The sequence below is a fragment of the Salarias fasciatus genome, chromosome 11, assembly GCF_902148845.1.
Source record: "Salarias fasciatus chromosome 11, fSalaFa1.1, whole genome shotgun sequence".
Lineage (NCBI taxonomy): Eukaryota > Metazoa > Chordata > Actinopteri > Blenniiformes > Blenniidae > Salarias > Salarias fasciatus.
The window spans coordinates 11,849,146-11,864,323 of record NC_043755.1 but is presented as its reverse complement, the minus strand read 5'-3'; the positions used below and the strand labels follow the sequence as shown (position 1 = coordinate 11,864,323).

The 15,178-nt window shown below is 43.7% G+C and overlaps 2 protein-coding genes and 1 pseudogene across 2 annotated transcripts; 2 read left to right on the top strand and 1 right to left on the bottom strand.

The window, feature by feature from the left end:
- The first annotated feature begins 1,745 nt into the window (after positions 1 to 1,745).
- LOC115396342 (G1/S-specific cyclin-E2-like) lies at positions 1,746 to 10,794 on the top strand. The gene is made up of 12 exons (XM_030102181.1): positions 1,746 to 1,763; positions 3,291 to 3,329; positions 3,503 to 3,584; positions 3,690 to 3,743; positions 4,491 to 4,633; positions 7,942 to 8,077; positions 8,191 to 8,337; positions 8,428 to 8,523; positions 8,615 to 8,749; positions 8,856 to 8,967; positions 9,071 to 9,228; positions 9,937 to 10,794. Exons 2-12 carry the CDS (start codon positions 3,316 to 3,318, stop codon positions 10,087 to 10,089), a joined length of 1,230 nt encoding a protein of 409 aa, XP_029958041.1. The 5' UTR covers positions 1,746 to 1,763; positions 3,291 to 3,315; the 3' UTR covers positions 10,090 to 10,794.
- On the bottom strand, positions 5,378 to 7,682 carry LOC115396191 (ubiquitin carboxyl-terminal hydrolase 42-like; annotated as a pseudogene).
- A 1,016-nt stretch (positions 10,795 to 11,810) lies between the features above and the next one.
- Positions 11,811 to 14,721, top strand: LOC115396483 (G1/S-specific cyclin-E2-like). The gene is made up of 7 exons (XM_030102368.1): positions 11,811 to 12,017; positions 12,126 to 12,272; positions 13,544 to 13,639; positions 13,728 to 13,862; positions 13,941 to 14,052; positions 14,157 to 14,314; positions 14,572 to 14,721. The coding sequence occupies exons 1-7, from the start codon at positions 11,811 to 11,813 to the stop codon at positions 14,719 to 14,721; spliced, it is 1,005 nt and encodes a 334-aa protein (XP_029958228.1).
- Positions 14,722 to 15,178: the final 457 nt, after the last annotated feature.

Here is a 15,178-nt window from a genome sequence, read left to right as displayed (position 1 = left end):
AAATAAAACATTGTTCAGCTTAAATGAAGGGATAGTTTTAAACTTAGGGGGGTCACTTTTTAGTGTGTGAACTTTTTTCCCCATTGCAGGAGACTATCTTGGCTTATTTTGACATCTTTAGGCTCCCGAACATTGAGGTTGCCCTCAGAATGGTAACCAGTGTCAAGATCCAAAGAAACAGAATATCATTGGTCAGACAGTAACAATACAATCCCATGTATGGTCATTGACATTACATTGTTATCAGCTGGATTTCCATGACACAATGTCATCAAAATTGTATTTATTCATTGACTTCCCATAAAATCCAGAATAGGATTTCAAACTCTTCAGTCAACAGATGGTCCATATCGTAAAGAGTTGTAGTCTCATTTTATCCAAGAAGAACATTTTGTCCTCAGAGGGCTGCTTGTTGCAGGGTCTGAGGTTTTATGAAAGTGGAAGTGGAAGCAGTTTCAACTTTTAATATCAGACAAGTTTATATTTTTTCCTATTTGATAAAACTTGTTCAGGTCACCCTGGTACATTTCATAGTTAAGCTGTTATTGAACATCTTAATTACACTCATCTCTCTCTCTCTCTCTCTCTCTCTCTCTCTCTCTCTCTCTCTCTCTCTCTCTCTCTCTCTCTCTCTCTCTCTCTCTCTCTCTCTTTGTATCACTTATAGGCTGTACATACAGAAATACACTATGTGAAATAATATATATGTAGAGTACTAAAGGCATATGCACCTAATGTGAGACATGAATATGCAAAACACAATTAAGATGGTTCAGACTGTCAGATAATAGGCATACAATGCACGAAATAAATGCAAAATTATTTAATCAATTATATACAATACAGTATGAACCAATTATGACACAAATATAGAGTTAGAAAAAGCTACGGATTAAACATAATATTTACAGCGTTTAGGACCTGATATGATTCTGTACGTCCATCTATCTGATTTGCAGTTTCATAAGGTAGCTGTTTTTTTTTTTGTTTTTGTTTTTTGTATTTAATTTTTTTTTTTTAACCTCTCTTTGCGGGCATTTAGCAATGCGGTTTTGTATATTTATTTCGGGACTTGCAGCATTTGTGCAGATTTCTCATCCGCGTCCTCTCAAGAGTCTCAGACATCATTTCTGGGATTTTTTTTTTTTTTTTTTGTGGTTGACAGATCAAATAAACCTCTGTCTCTTCAGCTTGTCATGTTTGACAGCGGCTCCACGTGTTGCTCTGTTTACATTCTGTGGAGGGAGCACGAGGCTTCGTCTCATTGCTCTCATTGGCCTGACGTCACCGTAGCCCCGCCCACAGGCGGGACCCGCGGGGAGAGGCAGCCCGGGTACCGCGCAAAATATCGAGAATATATAGGCGAAACGTGGAAAACACCGTGAGTATCCGCCTGTGGGAGACACTCCAGGGTTAGCCGAGTCGTTAAAGTCCAGCCGGAATGTACAGAAAACGGTATTTACTCCATAAAACTGTCCCGCTTTTTGGTGTCCATTCAAATGAACGGAGACTCCGAGGAAACACCCGTTAAAAAGCGCCCAGGTGGTCCTGATAAGCAGCTCGGTGGCAGAAACCTGTGAACGGGTGCTCTTTAAACAACTCCGTGTGGCGGGTTTGTAAAAATCTCGATTCATATTTGAACGTTTAGCGCGTTTCTGTGAACCGGGAACGCGCATGCGCAGTGGCACGCGGCAGGCAGATGCGGATATAAGGATTGGCGCCGGCGCCACAGCTGATGTATTCATTCATTCTTCACTGAGGAGGTAAGACCCTGGTCCTGCATGCAGCGATAGTTTCGTATCTTTACTTTTATTCCTACAGGTTTCCCTCCGCGGGCTCTCCTCTCACGTGCAGGAGAAGGTTTAACTTTATTTTCGTGATTGTTCCGGCGACGTTTTGACGAGAAAAAAGTGGATTTAAAAGTGGACGAACGAGGGACTGCAGCCAAGTGTTACTTCTAACTGTCTCTGGGGAGAAGTTTCCACATTACATGTAATTCTACTTACATAAGACCAAGTTTGCATTTCATGCTGCTTGTGTGCTTCGCAATACTTTTTGTATTTACTGGGATTTACAAGAGAGACGTTTTTTCTGTACTCTGAGCTTTAATGACACTAACAGAAGTTTTTTTTGGGGGGGTTGTATTTGGCTCTGTTGCATGTTTTATTAGATATATGAAGTGCTAAAGCTGTCGATGGTTCGGATGCGTGGACCGCCGGATGATCTTTAAGTCGGGGTTCGGTGGGTATTGTTGACCTAGTTTGAGTTTACCGGGCTAAGTTTGCTAATTACAGTAGCTCCTATAAGCAGCCTAGCTTCACGGTGGTCGCGCCTTTCTCGAGTTTATGGTTCTTTAGTGTCCTATCATAAGGTCTTAATCCACATATATGCTTTGTTAGAGTTCATTCAACCCGTCGAAAGTGTGTTTTTGCGATATTTGGCGGTCATTTCTGCTGGTTTGAGCCGCAGACTCGGGTCAGGTTGGTGGAGGCAGGGCTCAAATCCTCCCGCTTCTGCGCTGCGGAAATTGGCGCGTCTTTGAGTTTCAATCCTCGTTTTAAGTTGATATCTTGGCGATTCCGGCCATCTAAAGCACAGCGGGGGTGTTTATAGACGCGTGGCTGTTTTCTGGGGGTGAGACGGTGTGATAGCGAATCTGTATTTTTGAGCTTTTTTGTTGTAAATCGAGGGAACCAGCGGCCCCCCTCCTCCCTGGCTGCAGCTGCCTCACTGGCCTGCTGAACCTGGCTGTCCGGGCTGCTCATGTTTCTCAACGTTTAGACCTCGAAACTGGCGCACATCTAGTTCCTCTCGACCTGTACGCTGTTACTTCTTTGTTAGATTTCAATTATTAGTTTGTATTTCTCACGTAGGGCCTTTTGATGGTGATCACTGGGCTTCTCTGTACCTGCTATCTGAAGCTAACTACAACTTCATAGCAGCTACAGTATTTCCAGTTTTGGGGCCCCGGATTGTCCCTGGATCCCCACAGACCAGCTGGGGTGTCTGGAACACTGTATGCATTGTTTCTGAGCACAGATGTGTATTACTGTTTGCTGGTGACTCCTGAAGTCCTAGAGACAGGGATGAGCCTCTGTGAGGGCCTCAGACACCTGGACCACCAGGGTTCATGAGACTTAATGGAATATCCTAATATTAATATTAAATAACAACTATTTATAATACAGTGTAAATGTGGCTTGGTTTATTATGATGTATTTATACTGCGTGTGTTTGTGTGTTATAAAATTGTGTCTAAATGCTTCTGCTTTCTTTCTATTTGTTTGCAGAGGAGCCATAAATACAGTCAGCATCATGTCCAGACGCAGGTAAGCAGGAACAGTTGTCTTCTTCTGAGCTACCGAAGACAAAAGGATGTTGGAGGTGGCTTGAGAAATTAGCTGATGCTCCAACTTTGTTTTCCTTCTTCAACACTGTTCAGATTGATCTCATTTTTTTGCTTTAGATGAATGTTTATACAGATATATTTCTGTTATTTCAGTGGCCGGCTCACACTTCAAGCCAGAGATTCAAACACTCCTGAGTTGACCCCGAGGCTCCCGATCAAGAAAAGAAAGCTGCGGGTGTGTGTCCTGTCTTCTTAATGTCATCTGATTTTGAAGATTCTTTCTTTTTCTTCCTTTTTTAAAAATCCTTTCCAGGTATTGACATTTGTTTTCTTCCCTCAGCTTTCCAAAAAGAAACTGCAACCTGCTGCCAAGAAACAGAGCTATGAAATACAGGTCAGTGTGTCCGCGTGCCATTAACTCTAAAACGATTGTGTGTGAGGCTGATAAGAGCTCTGCCCAGGATGTGTGTAACTAGTTTATTATCTGTGTTTTGTGGCCGCCCTCGCAGCGGGTCCTGCCCTGTTTCAAACTCTGCCGCCGTATCAAAGTTTGACCATTTACACTGAGGGCGTTCAGAGAGGAGGATATATAGTTAGTACAGTCGGCCATTTTCCTCTTAGGTTATTAAGCCATAGACAGTTTTCATAAGTAGTTCCACAGGATGATGAAAACAGCTTACAGAAATAAGCACCGATCCTCTGTCCTTTTGGTTTAAGCTCGTCTTGTTGAGTGTTTTAATTGTGCGCTGAAGTTATTGACAAACAGGACGTCAGATAAGATAAATCTTTATTGTCACACGTTTTGTGTGAGGGAAAATGAAGTTCACCCTCATCAACAGGAAGGACATGCATTTATCAGATGAGAACACACACATTTCATCCAACACATTAAATATGCCAACAAGCAGCTGTAACACATTGATAAACACCATTAAAAAGGATTAAGAATCTACATTATGAATACAAGATGCATAATGTGCAGAGTGAAAAAAAATCAGTAAATAACTAATAGTTATTGTAACATTTCTAACGCCCCTGACTCACTGTTGGATCTGATTTTATTGGTGTGTTGATCAGTGCTGTTTCTTCTGCCGCCTGACTCTCCTGCCTTTCCAACTCCCTCCTGTTGTTTGTCTTCCAGACGTGCTGGTTGGAAGATGGGGCCGCTCCGTGCATTCTCATTGAAACTCCCCACAAAGAGCTGGAGCCTTCCGACCCTTCCAGTTTCAAACAATACACATTCAAAAACCTCTTCATCAAGGCGTCTCCTCTTCCAACCCTCAGGTATGTCAGTTTCACACCTCAGTGGAGTCGCATGGATCCTTTATCTTTTTTTTTTTTTTTATTCATGAATGAATAAGTGCAGCCTGTAGAACTGTGGAGAAGCCTGCGTAACAGGAAATGCGGAGATTCCGCTCAAGTTGAAGTCACTATAGAAGACCAAAGGCATTAAAAAAAGTTTCATTGCCGTTAATTAATTAATTCATTCATTTATTCAGTTTTAATAGATTTATTGATCAGTTTTGTGACCTGTGGGAAGAAACCCGGAGAAAACCCCTCGCAGACGCTGCACAGGGGGGTGCAGTGCTCACCCGTTCCGCCGGGTGGGGGGGTTGGGGGGGGGGTGGTATTCACTCTGAGCTTTATTTTCACTTGAAATGATCTGATGTTGTGAGTCCCGCGCATGGGGTACGGCAGCCGCACACGGACACACTGCGTGGCTGCTACGGAAGCCCACGTACAGCAAGCGCTCGCTCGCTTGCTCTCTCTCTTTCTCTTTCTTTCTTTCTCTATTTCTCTCTTTCTTTTTCTTTCTTTCTCTCTCTCTTTTTCTTTTTCTCTCTTTCTCTCTCTTTCTCTTTCTTTCTTTCTCTATTTCTCTCTTTCTTTTTCTTTCTTTCTCTCTCTCTTTTTCTTTTTCTCTCTTTCTCTCTCTTTCTCTTTCTCTCGCAGCGCCTCTCCTGAGGACGGGAAGAGGTGGATGGAGGTGATGGGCAGATGAAGCTGCACTCGGTGCAGGTGTCGGCTTTAAGCGGACTTTTTTTTCCTTTTGAAGAAACTGCAGATTCTTTTCCACAGTGTGTTCTTTTTTTTCTGGCGAGCAGCGTCAACCTCCTGCTGCAGAGCGTCCAGCTTCTGGTTCAGCTGGTCCATGGCCTTCCTCTCCTCTGAGATGGCCCGCTGGCTCGCCTCCTTTATCTCCCTGACGGAAGCGAGAAGTTCAGCCCTCGTCTGGCTCTGTTTGGATTTTTCTCTCTTCAGATCCTTTTGGAGCTGGCTTACAGTCCTGTCCAAACTGGACATCATTGCCTTGTGTTGAGCCCTCATTTGCTGCATGTCCTCCTTGAACTGTCGTCTCTCCTCCGCCATCTGTTTGACTGTGGTTTCTAACTCCGTTTTTAGTTGGAGCACCGTCTCCATGTGTTGTGTGCAGCAGGCGTCAATATCAATGTTTTTCTTCCTCTCAGTCTCCTGGATTGGTTCGAGCTGCGCTGTAGTTTTCCAGTTTTCCCTGTCGGCCTCGTCATTTTTCTCAATATCCAAATCCTTGGCTGAGAGCAGCTGTTCGGCCTGTCTGTCCTGTGTACAGCATCTATACTCCACTTCTGCCCATCTGTGCTGATGGGGACGATACCTGTCACGCTCGTGACTCCTGAGTCTCTTTCTCGATTTCAGTTGACTCCTGTCATTCCTCGGTCCATTCACAGCGACGGTTTCCTCTGAGGACGAACTTATCGGGCTGTCAACAATCTCGGCCACATGACGCTGCAGCTCTGGCCCTCTGGAGTCAGTGCTGTTGTGGACCGTGTTGTTGGTCCAGTGGTTCGCACCTGTCCTCTCATCAGTGGACTTGATGTAGAAAAGGACGTACGCCTCTTGCTTGAGGACAGTCTCAATGTCACTGATGGACACCTTCTCATCGTCCATATGATACCACTTGCTGTCGCTTGCCTTCACGTAGCAGTAGTAGTGTCCAACATAACTTTTGCGTCCCTGATGAACCAGCACAGCATACAGCTTGTAGCCCAGGGGCTCCCCTTCAGACTCAGACATAAACGGTCTCAAGTCAAGGTTCTCTGGATACTTCACTTTCCTTGTGATTTTTGTTCCATCATAGTGAAATCGCTTGAGTGCGATGGTGAGCACGTTGGACTCCTGGTGTACTGAGAGGCACTTTGTGGCAGTGACCATGTTGTTGCAGTTGGAGCATCTGTAGGCATTCTCACCGCCGAGTTCCTCTGGAGTGACGAATCTTTCCAGAGCTTTGGAGACGCTGGAAACGCCCTCGATATCCAGAGTAATGTCCAGAAAAGGCTCGAAGCTGTCTGAGGTCGCGTTGCAGTTTAAACAATTCACTCTGGACCTCAAGCAGCCGCCAAATATTTGGTGGATTGAACTGGTTTCCGGCTTGTCGCTGTCCAATTGGACTGCAGACGAACAAGAATTCTGCATCGCATTCACCGTGTACCTCAGGAACTCGTGCGCATCTTCCTGGTTTCCAAAACAGAAGTGCTCTGCAATTGTATTGAGCTCTCTGAGGACCCCGGTCGGCACAATGGCGCCACCAGCGTTAATGAACACCTCATCGATGTGGTTTTGAATGATGCGCATCATGCAGAACCCTGACTCTACACATGTTGTGGAGTGCTCGAGCGTCATCATGTAATTAACCAACGGAGGCGTGTAGGTGAGGCATTGCAAGACTGAATTCAGGAAGCATGTGTTTCCTACATTCCGCAGGCCTGCACCAATGCTATGAATCTGGTGTAACTTCATGGCGAGTTAACTTGTGTGGAAGAGGATCTCCTGAAAGATGGCAATTCCTTGCTACACAAACTATTTCCTAATTCTGTCTCTGCTTGCAAAAATAAACTCTGGAACAGTTGACTGAGCTGTCTTAAGACGAGTGATCAACTGATGTCCTGTCTGAATGTGAATAAACAAGGGGACATGTGGTGATGATGTCATAACATCACCCCCTTTCAAGTTCACTGTTGCTAAGCAACCATTAATTGCATTACTGCTTTCAAGTTTTTTTTATGTATGCAGTTCATGATGTAATGCTGTAATAAGATAATTTAATTCAAAATTATCACATTATTATCACAGCATAGCTGAAATGTGCTCAAAAATGTCCATAAAGTAGTTAGGCACACACTGAAATCATTCATTTTATTAAAAAAAAAACAAAACAATAAAAATACTTGGTGTACTGTAGATTTTGTTGCCAGAAACATCTAAATAATCAGATGGAAACATCAAACATAGAACTGTGCAATTCAGATCTCACCTTATGGCCATAAGAGATCCCTCCATCCCTCCATCCATCCATCCATCTATCTATCTTAAACCACTTATCCTGGACCAGGTCGTGGGGGCAGAGATGACCATACTTCCCTATCTCATGACACTTCCTCCAGTTCTTCCGGGGGATCCTGAAGCTTTGCCAGGCCAGCCGAGAGACATGTCTCTCTACCGTGTCCAGGGTCTTCCCCGGGGCTCCTCCCGGTGGGACATGAAAATGAAAAAAAAGCTTCATTGCTGAATATTTATGTTTTTAATAATAAAATTGTGTTTTGTTTGTGTTGCAGCTGGGCGAACTCTGATGACCTGTGGATTAAAATGATCAACAAAGAGCTGACGTACGTTCACGACAAGAGTTACATGCAGAAACACCCCAAACTGCAGCCCAAGATGAGGTCCATCCTGCTCGACTGGCTCTTTGAGGTGAGTTGTTTCACCAAATCAGGGAAGATTTTTTTATTGATGGGTGCAGGAAAAAAAAAACAGAATTAGTGTAATTGTTGTGTTCGACGCTGACTGACTGTGTTTCTGCTCAGGTCAGTGAGGTTTACAGCCTCCACAGACAGACGGCGTACCTCGCTCAGGACTACTTCGACCGCTTCATGCTGACTCAGGAAAATGTCAACAAGGAGTCGCTGCAGCTCCTCGGCATCACGGCGCTCTTCATTGCATCCAAGATGGAGGTGAGTCTTGGGGCGGTGTGCGTTTGGAGCCTGTAGCGTGCTGTAGCGTCTGATATTTCGTGTTAACCTCGCTCCTTGCTTCTCGTGTAGGAAATCTACCCTCCGAAAATGTTCGAGTTTGAATACGTCACAGACGGCGCCTGTGACAGCGACGACATCCAGCGAACGGAGCTGCAGATGCTGAAAGTACGTTAAATATGACGTACAGCTGTGCACGAGGATGCTGGGTACTTCTCGTTTTTGTATTACTGATTTGCATCTTGTGGTTTTCCTGCAGGCGTTGAATTGGAAACTGTGTCCGGAGACGCCGGTCACCTGGTTGAATCTGTACGTTCAGGTCGAAGCTCAGCAGAGCGGGGAGGACTTCCTGGAGCCTCAGTTCTCGGAGGAGAAGTACATCCAGATCACACAGGTACCGGCAAGCGTCCGTGTTTTGTTCTACTCCAGTTTCCTTTTGACAAAGAGAGTCTGTGTCGGTGATTTGGCGTGTCAGTGATGAATCTTTCTTTGTGTTGCAGCTGTTAGACTTGTGCATCATGGACATTAATTCATTGGACTTCAACTACAGTATTCTGGCTGCAGCCGCCTTCTGCCACTTCTCCACGTTCGACGTGCTTCATCGAGTTTCAGGTATGTCTTATTTTCGCTGTTTATCCTCTTTTCATCTATGCTGTGATTAGTTTTAATTTAGAGCTGGGGGTGCAGTGTTTTACATTTCTGTCTTGTTGCTCAGGCCTGACGTGGGAGAACGTGTCGGAGTGCTACCGGTGGATGAATCCCTTCATGCAGGCGTTAGAGTCTGAACCCAAACCTCAACTCAAGAGCTTCCCCAAAGTCCGATCCGACGACAGACACAATATCCAGACGCACGTCCTCTACCTCGACATGCTGGTGAGTACAGTGTGCATCTGAACCCCCCCCCCTTCCTCACACACACAGCTCAGGGTCTCTATCTGCACTTACACCACCAGAGGGTACTTTAACGCTACATAGTCGGAGCTGACGGAGCTTCTGAACAAAATGTGGACTTTGAGTCGCTTGCTTGTTGGGGGTGCTTCTCCTGTCTTGCGTTCAAACTGCTCAAGTAAATCCTCTGACTTACATGGTCAAATATATATGAGGTTATTTGGGATTCAAACTACTTGCTGACATGAGGTATTTACTTTGGATTCTAAATGTGAGATTTCCCCTAATTTGCCATTCTGTTTAGATGTTAAAAAGAAAAATAAGCTCATGAAAGGCGTCCTCATCTCTATTTGTTTCTCTGATCTGTAGTCTTGATTACATCAACCAGGGGTAACTGAGAAAACGTTCAATCAATGGCTCTTGAGTACTTCTGCCCCGCATATTCGGCCACTTCTCTCCTCTGAAAGGATCGTTCACATTTTCACTCCCGGCTGAAGAGATTGCGTCATCTCTGATGCTAATCAGCAAGTCGCAGCAGCAGAAAGTCGTCACTGTGCATTTGCTTTGACGGCGTTAGAGCGCCGGGACAATGCATTCAGGATTTACATTTAATTAAATTTAAGAGTTTCGTCTTGGAAAACAGTTCCTGGTTGTTGCTACCCTCTGAGTGAACTCTTCTGTCCCGTCGTGCAGGGAAAGGCTCAGGAGCTCCAGAGCCTGACGTCTGACCTTCAGAAGACGCCCGTGGACAAAGGGAAAGCCGTCCTGACGCCGCCCAGCAGCACGGAGAAGCCGCTCAGCTTGGCGGGCGACGCAGAGGGACACGCCAAAGACCTGGAGGACTGAAGAGACGGAGCGCCGCGACGCTGTAGCATCTCCTCAACACTACGCTCAGACTCCCGTCTGGCTTCGTCCTTCCAGTTCCATCAGCCTGAAACTGAAGATTTAACAGGAAACTGCCTCTGAGGCCATTAACCAAACTAAAAAAAAAAACACACACACACGCACACACACACACAAAAAAAACGTTTGTGTTTGAAATGATGTACGAGTTTGATGTGGGGATGTTGTCTTGGTGGATCCACAAAGGCAGAAAGGCTCTGATTGTTTAGTTAAACATCGATTTCATGGGAAACAATTTTTTTTTCATACATGTGAAGCTGTAACCGTTTATTTCACTGGTGCTAATCTTACAACTGAGGCTTTAAAGTTCTCAGACGGTGTTTCAGATTCTCAGGAAAAAATAACCCTTGAGCCTCTTTTTTATTTTGTATTTTAATGTGATTTGATTTGGAAGTTTGTTTAAATTAAATGTCCCTTTTCCCCGATATTAAATTAAAGCTGCCTCCCCACCAGATGAAACAAAATGATCTGATGAACCATAAAGCCACAATGCTTTTTGTTTAATGTTTGCAACCTGGTTGCACTCTTGTTACATTCCTGTGAAACTTGACAAAAGCGTGATTTTTGCGCTATTTTTTTCCTTTATTTCTTTTAAAATGTCCTTGTATTTATTGATAGGCCTGTTTGTTAATTGCATTCGGTAAATGTTGTACACTAGCCTTTTCTTAGTGCCTTTTTTTTTTTTTTTTTTTTTAAGAAAAGATGAACTGTACAGCTAACTTAAGCTGGAGCGAGCCAAAAGGTTGAAATCAAACGAGCCCAACTGTAAAAACCTCTACAGTGATCAAAACACACCTGTAAACTGTATGTAGATGCTCAAGAATGTGTTTCTGTACATAGAATGATTCAGATGTGTGTAATTTCTGCCGTATATTCAGATATTTTAAATAAAATAAAAAGTGATTTGCATGTTTTTTGTCCCCTTTCTTTGTTGTAGATAAGTTTTTTTTCATAAACGTTTTTATTATAGAGTGGTTATCTCTTTCATGGAACCTATTTGAATGAATTCAAAACAAAATGCTTAACAAAAGTAATTGCAATCCTACACAAATGCACATATCCACGATCTGATTATGACTACAGTTTGAATTATGATCAACATTTACCCTTAGTCTGATTGAGTTAAGTTCAGTCAAGCAAAATAAATGGTCAGATTTTATTATTTACAACTAGTTTAGGACATTTTTAATGCATATATAACATTTTGAGATTGGTGGTAAAAGTAACCTTTTGAGAGGGAATCAACACAACTTGGGCAGTAGAATCAACTTCAGCACACCTTTCAGTTTCCATTGTACCTCTGAGTCTTTGCACGAATCCTTTACATAATTTGCCCATTTTACCACTGAATAATTGACCTTTTCAGGCAGAAGTGAAGGAAGTGGGCTGATTGGGGGAAGTTTTTCTTGTTGTTATTGCAGACACACACACACACACACACACACACACACACCCCTCCTCCCCCTCCCAGGTATCAGAGTATTTTACACCTCTATGGGGTCTTGATGAGATGAGTACCTTCACAGAAACCTCTTCCCCTCCCACCGGGACCCCGGGACGGACGGAGAGGGGGTCGTGGGGGGTATTTAAGAGGCCCGGGTGTCAGCCTGGTGTCAGTCGCTCAGCTGCTGGACTTTACTCGGGACGGAGAGAGAGAGATGAACATGATCGGGATCGAGTGCTGCCTCTGCACCTTCGGGCCTCTGGAGAGACGGGGCCTGTGCTCCTACACCAGCTGGGCCTCCACAGACTGCCAGTGGATCCAGATGCGCAACAAGGAGCTCAAGTACATCCACGACAAGGGCTACGCGCGGCAGGACCCGGACCAGCTGCCCAGGAAGAGGGCCCTGGTGCTGGACTGGCTCTTCGAGGTCAGTCAATCAGTTTGGTCTTGCTTTTTTTGTGTGTGTGTGTGTGTGTGTGTGAATGATCTACGTGAAAATGAATGAAACCCCATTTCTTTCTTCATCTCTGTGCAGGTCTGCGACTTCTACTGCCTGCAGAGGCAGACCGCCTACCTGGCCCAGGACTACCTGGACCGGTACCTGATGGTCCAGGACCGCATCGACTGCAGCAGCATGCAGCTGCTGGGCGTCACCGCGCTCTTCATAGCGGCCAAGAAGGAGGTGAGAGACGCACCAAAACACTGCTTTATTCTCACGATGAGCTGAGTGAGACGGCGGTTTTAGCAGCAGAATGAGAAACAGACTTTTTTTTTTTTTTTTAAATGTGATGTCTTGGTAGAGCTTTGGAGCTGTCCGTTTCCCTTTAATAAAGACGTAGTTTTACCGGCTGGTTTTACTTTTACAGTTAAAAATAATGATTAAGCCACTTTATTAAAATGAAATAAAAAAATTAAAAAAAAAACTTCCGGACTCCACAAATAAAATTTTATTATTTTATTGAAATCTGTCTGCAAGTTATATATGAAAATGTTGGGAATGTTGCCTCCTTTTATGTAAATACATTTCGATTCACTCTTAGAATTACTCTGTCGCCAGGCTGTCCTGAAGTTGTGAAATTCTGTCTTCTTTCTGGAGATTTTTCGATCACTGTACGGAAAAATTTGTTTTTTTTTTTTTTATCAGCGTGTGACTGCCACCTTTGTTGGAGGTATGTTGCCACTGAGTCGATTTGTTGAGTGGTATCAGGGTTTTCAGCCCTTTGGACCTGCTCTGACTGGACTCCTGCTTCATACCAAACACACTGGGATTGTTTCATGTTTAGACTTCAAGAGAAATGGAAAGAAAACGAAATCTTTGGTTATTGTGCTTGTGGTTTGTAAGACATATTCTTAACAAAATGTAATTGTAGAATTATTGGGTAACTCTCTGTAAAAGTTCCTAGACATTACTGTATTGTTCCTGGTGTGATATATTGAAAAAAAAAAATGAATTGACTTGAACAAACTCAGAGGAACATTTTCTTCCTCTTATCTGTGTCGGCTCTATCTTTGTTTCTCACATTCTTCAAGCAGTAGAGGGAAAAATGTGTTTGTGGGTTTTACTGTAATTGAGTTTTTAAAATTTATTTTTAATGTATTTCATTTTTCTTTTAGGAATTTTTTTTCTTTATAATATTTTATTTATTTCATTTCTTCATTGATGTTATTTACTTTCAATACAAACATTTTCTCACACAAATATTACAATGGTAATTTTTTTTTAGGTGTCTTGTTGAAGCCTCATCACCTTGAAGGAGGTGAGGAGGCTATGATGACTTGTTCATCTTATTGCTGTATTATTGGACCTTTTCCACGTTTCAAATATTCGTGTCTAATATCTGATGAACACAGGGCAGCAACAGTTTCCTCCTTTCTCAAATGGTTTTCAGGCGTAACATTTAAATCTAGATGAATGTTTGATTTTCTCATTCTCATGGCTCCATCTCTTTTCAGGAAGTCTACCCTCCAAAGATCAACGCGTTTGCCTACGTCACGGACGGAGCCTGTGAGGTCTGGGAAATCGAGCGGACTGAAATGAAGATGCTGAAGGTACATTTCCTTGGAGCAAGTTTGTTCTGTATTCCACTTGTTTCTGTATTTGTGCCCTGAGCTGCATTGTTTCCGTGTTTTCCTGCAGGCGTTGAAGTGGAACCTGTGTCCGGAGACTCCCATCTCCTGGCTGAACTTGTTTGTTCAGATCGAAGCGGAGCAAAGCGAGGAGAACTTCTTGGATCCGTTCTTCTCTCAGGAGACATACCTTGAGATCACACAGGTACCTTCACGCATATTGTCAAATGTCACTGATACAGGTTTGACTTGAACTATGCTAATCCTTCATTTTGTGTTACAGCTGTTGGACTTGTCGATACTGGACATCAACTCACTGGACTTCACCTACAGTACTCTCGCCTCTGCTGCCATCTGCCACTTCTCCTCCTATAATCTTGTTCATAGAATCACCGGTATGTTTTGTTTTATTCAGTCATACCTTCTGCTGCTTTCTGCTCATTGATTGATTCTTTTTTGCCTGAAGGTGAATCTATTTTCTGTCCTCTGTCTCTGTCAGGCATTTCCTGGGAAAGCATTGCCACCTGCTACCTGTGGATGAGCACCTTCATGGACATGTTACGCTACAGTCCCAAACCTCAGCTGAAGACTTTCTCCAAAGTCAAACCCAGCAGCAGCCATAACATCCAGACGCACAACATTACACACGATATGCTGGTGAGTAAAAAAAAAATCTCTCTCTGGTTCAGATCCGCTGGATGAACACTTTACAGAGACTGTTCTCACTGTCTGTCACGCAGTCCGAAGGAGGAAGAGGACACAATTTCACATTTTATCAGCCAAATTTAGTCCAGAAGTGTGTTTATTTGATTCAACCCAGCCCAGTTGGGCTGACTGCTCTAACCCCCTGCATGTGATCACCGCTTCCTTGATGTTAGAGGTTTATGAATCAATTCTTTATTTTTTTCCCACAGAGAAATGCTCAGGAGAACAAGAGCTACATATCCACCCTTCAGATGTCGCCTCTGGGACTCGGGGGTCTCCTGTCGCCGCCCAGCAGGACAGAGAAGTTCTTCCCCTACACCATCGAGTTCGACCTGATGGCCACATTCTCGGATGACTGAAAACGGAGTGTCCTTTCTGTGCAGCGTTTCTGAAACGGTGGTTTCATTCAGTACCGCCGTCGCTCTTAACAGTCGGGAGCTGTTAGAGATGTTCGGGCTGGAGTGTGGAGAGCCGGGTTTGAATGTTGGTTGAAGCTCAACAGAAATAACTTGCCGAGTCCGTTGTGCGAGTTTAGATAACTTGCTGCGACGCAGTTATGGAAGCAGTCAACCCAACCTCCCTCACAGAGAAGCCAGTGCTTTTTTTTTTTTTTTTTTTTTTCTTTTTTTTTTTTCTTAATCAAGTTTGTAATTTTTCACATAGTGCTGATTAATCATGGGGGCTTTTGAGGGATTTTTAGTATTTCACTGTGGACGATAAATTCCACTACAAATCAGACTTTAGCAATCACAGAAATTGCTGTGCTTTTTAAAATTTTCTTTATTATGCTTATGTTGGGTCATTTTATTGTAAAAT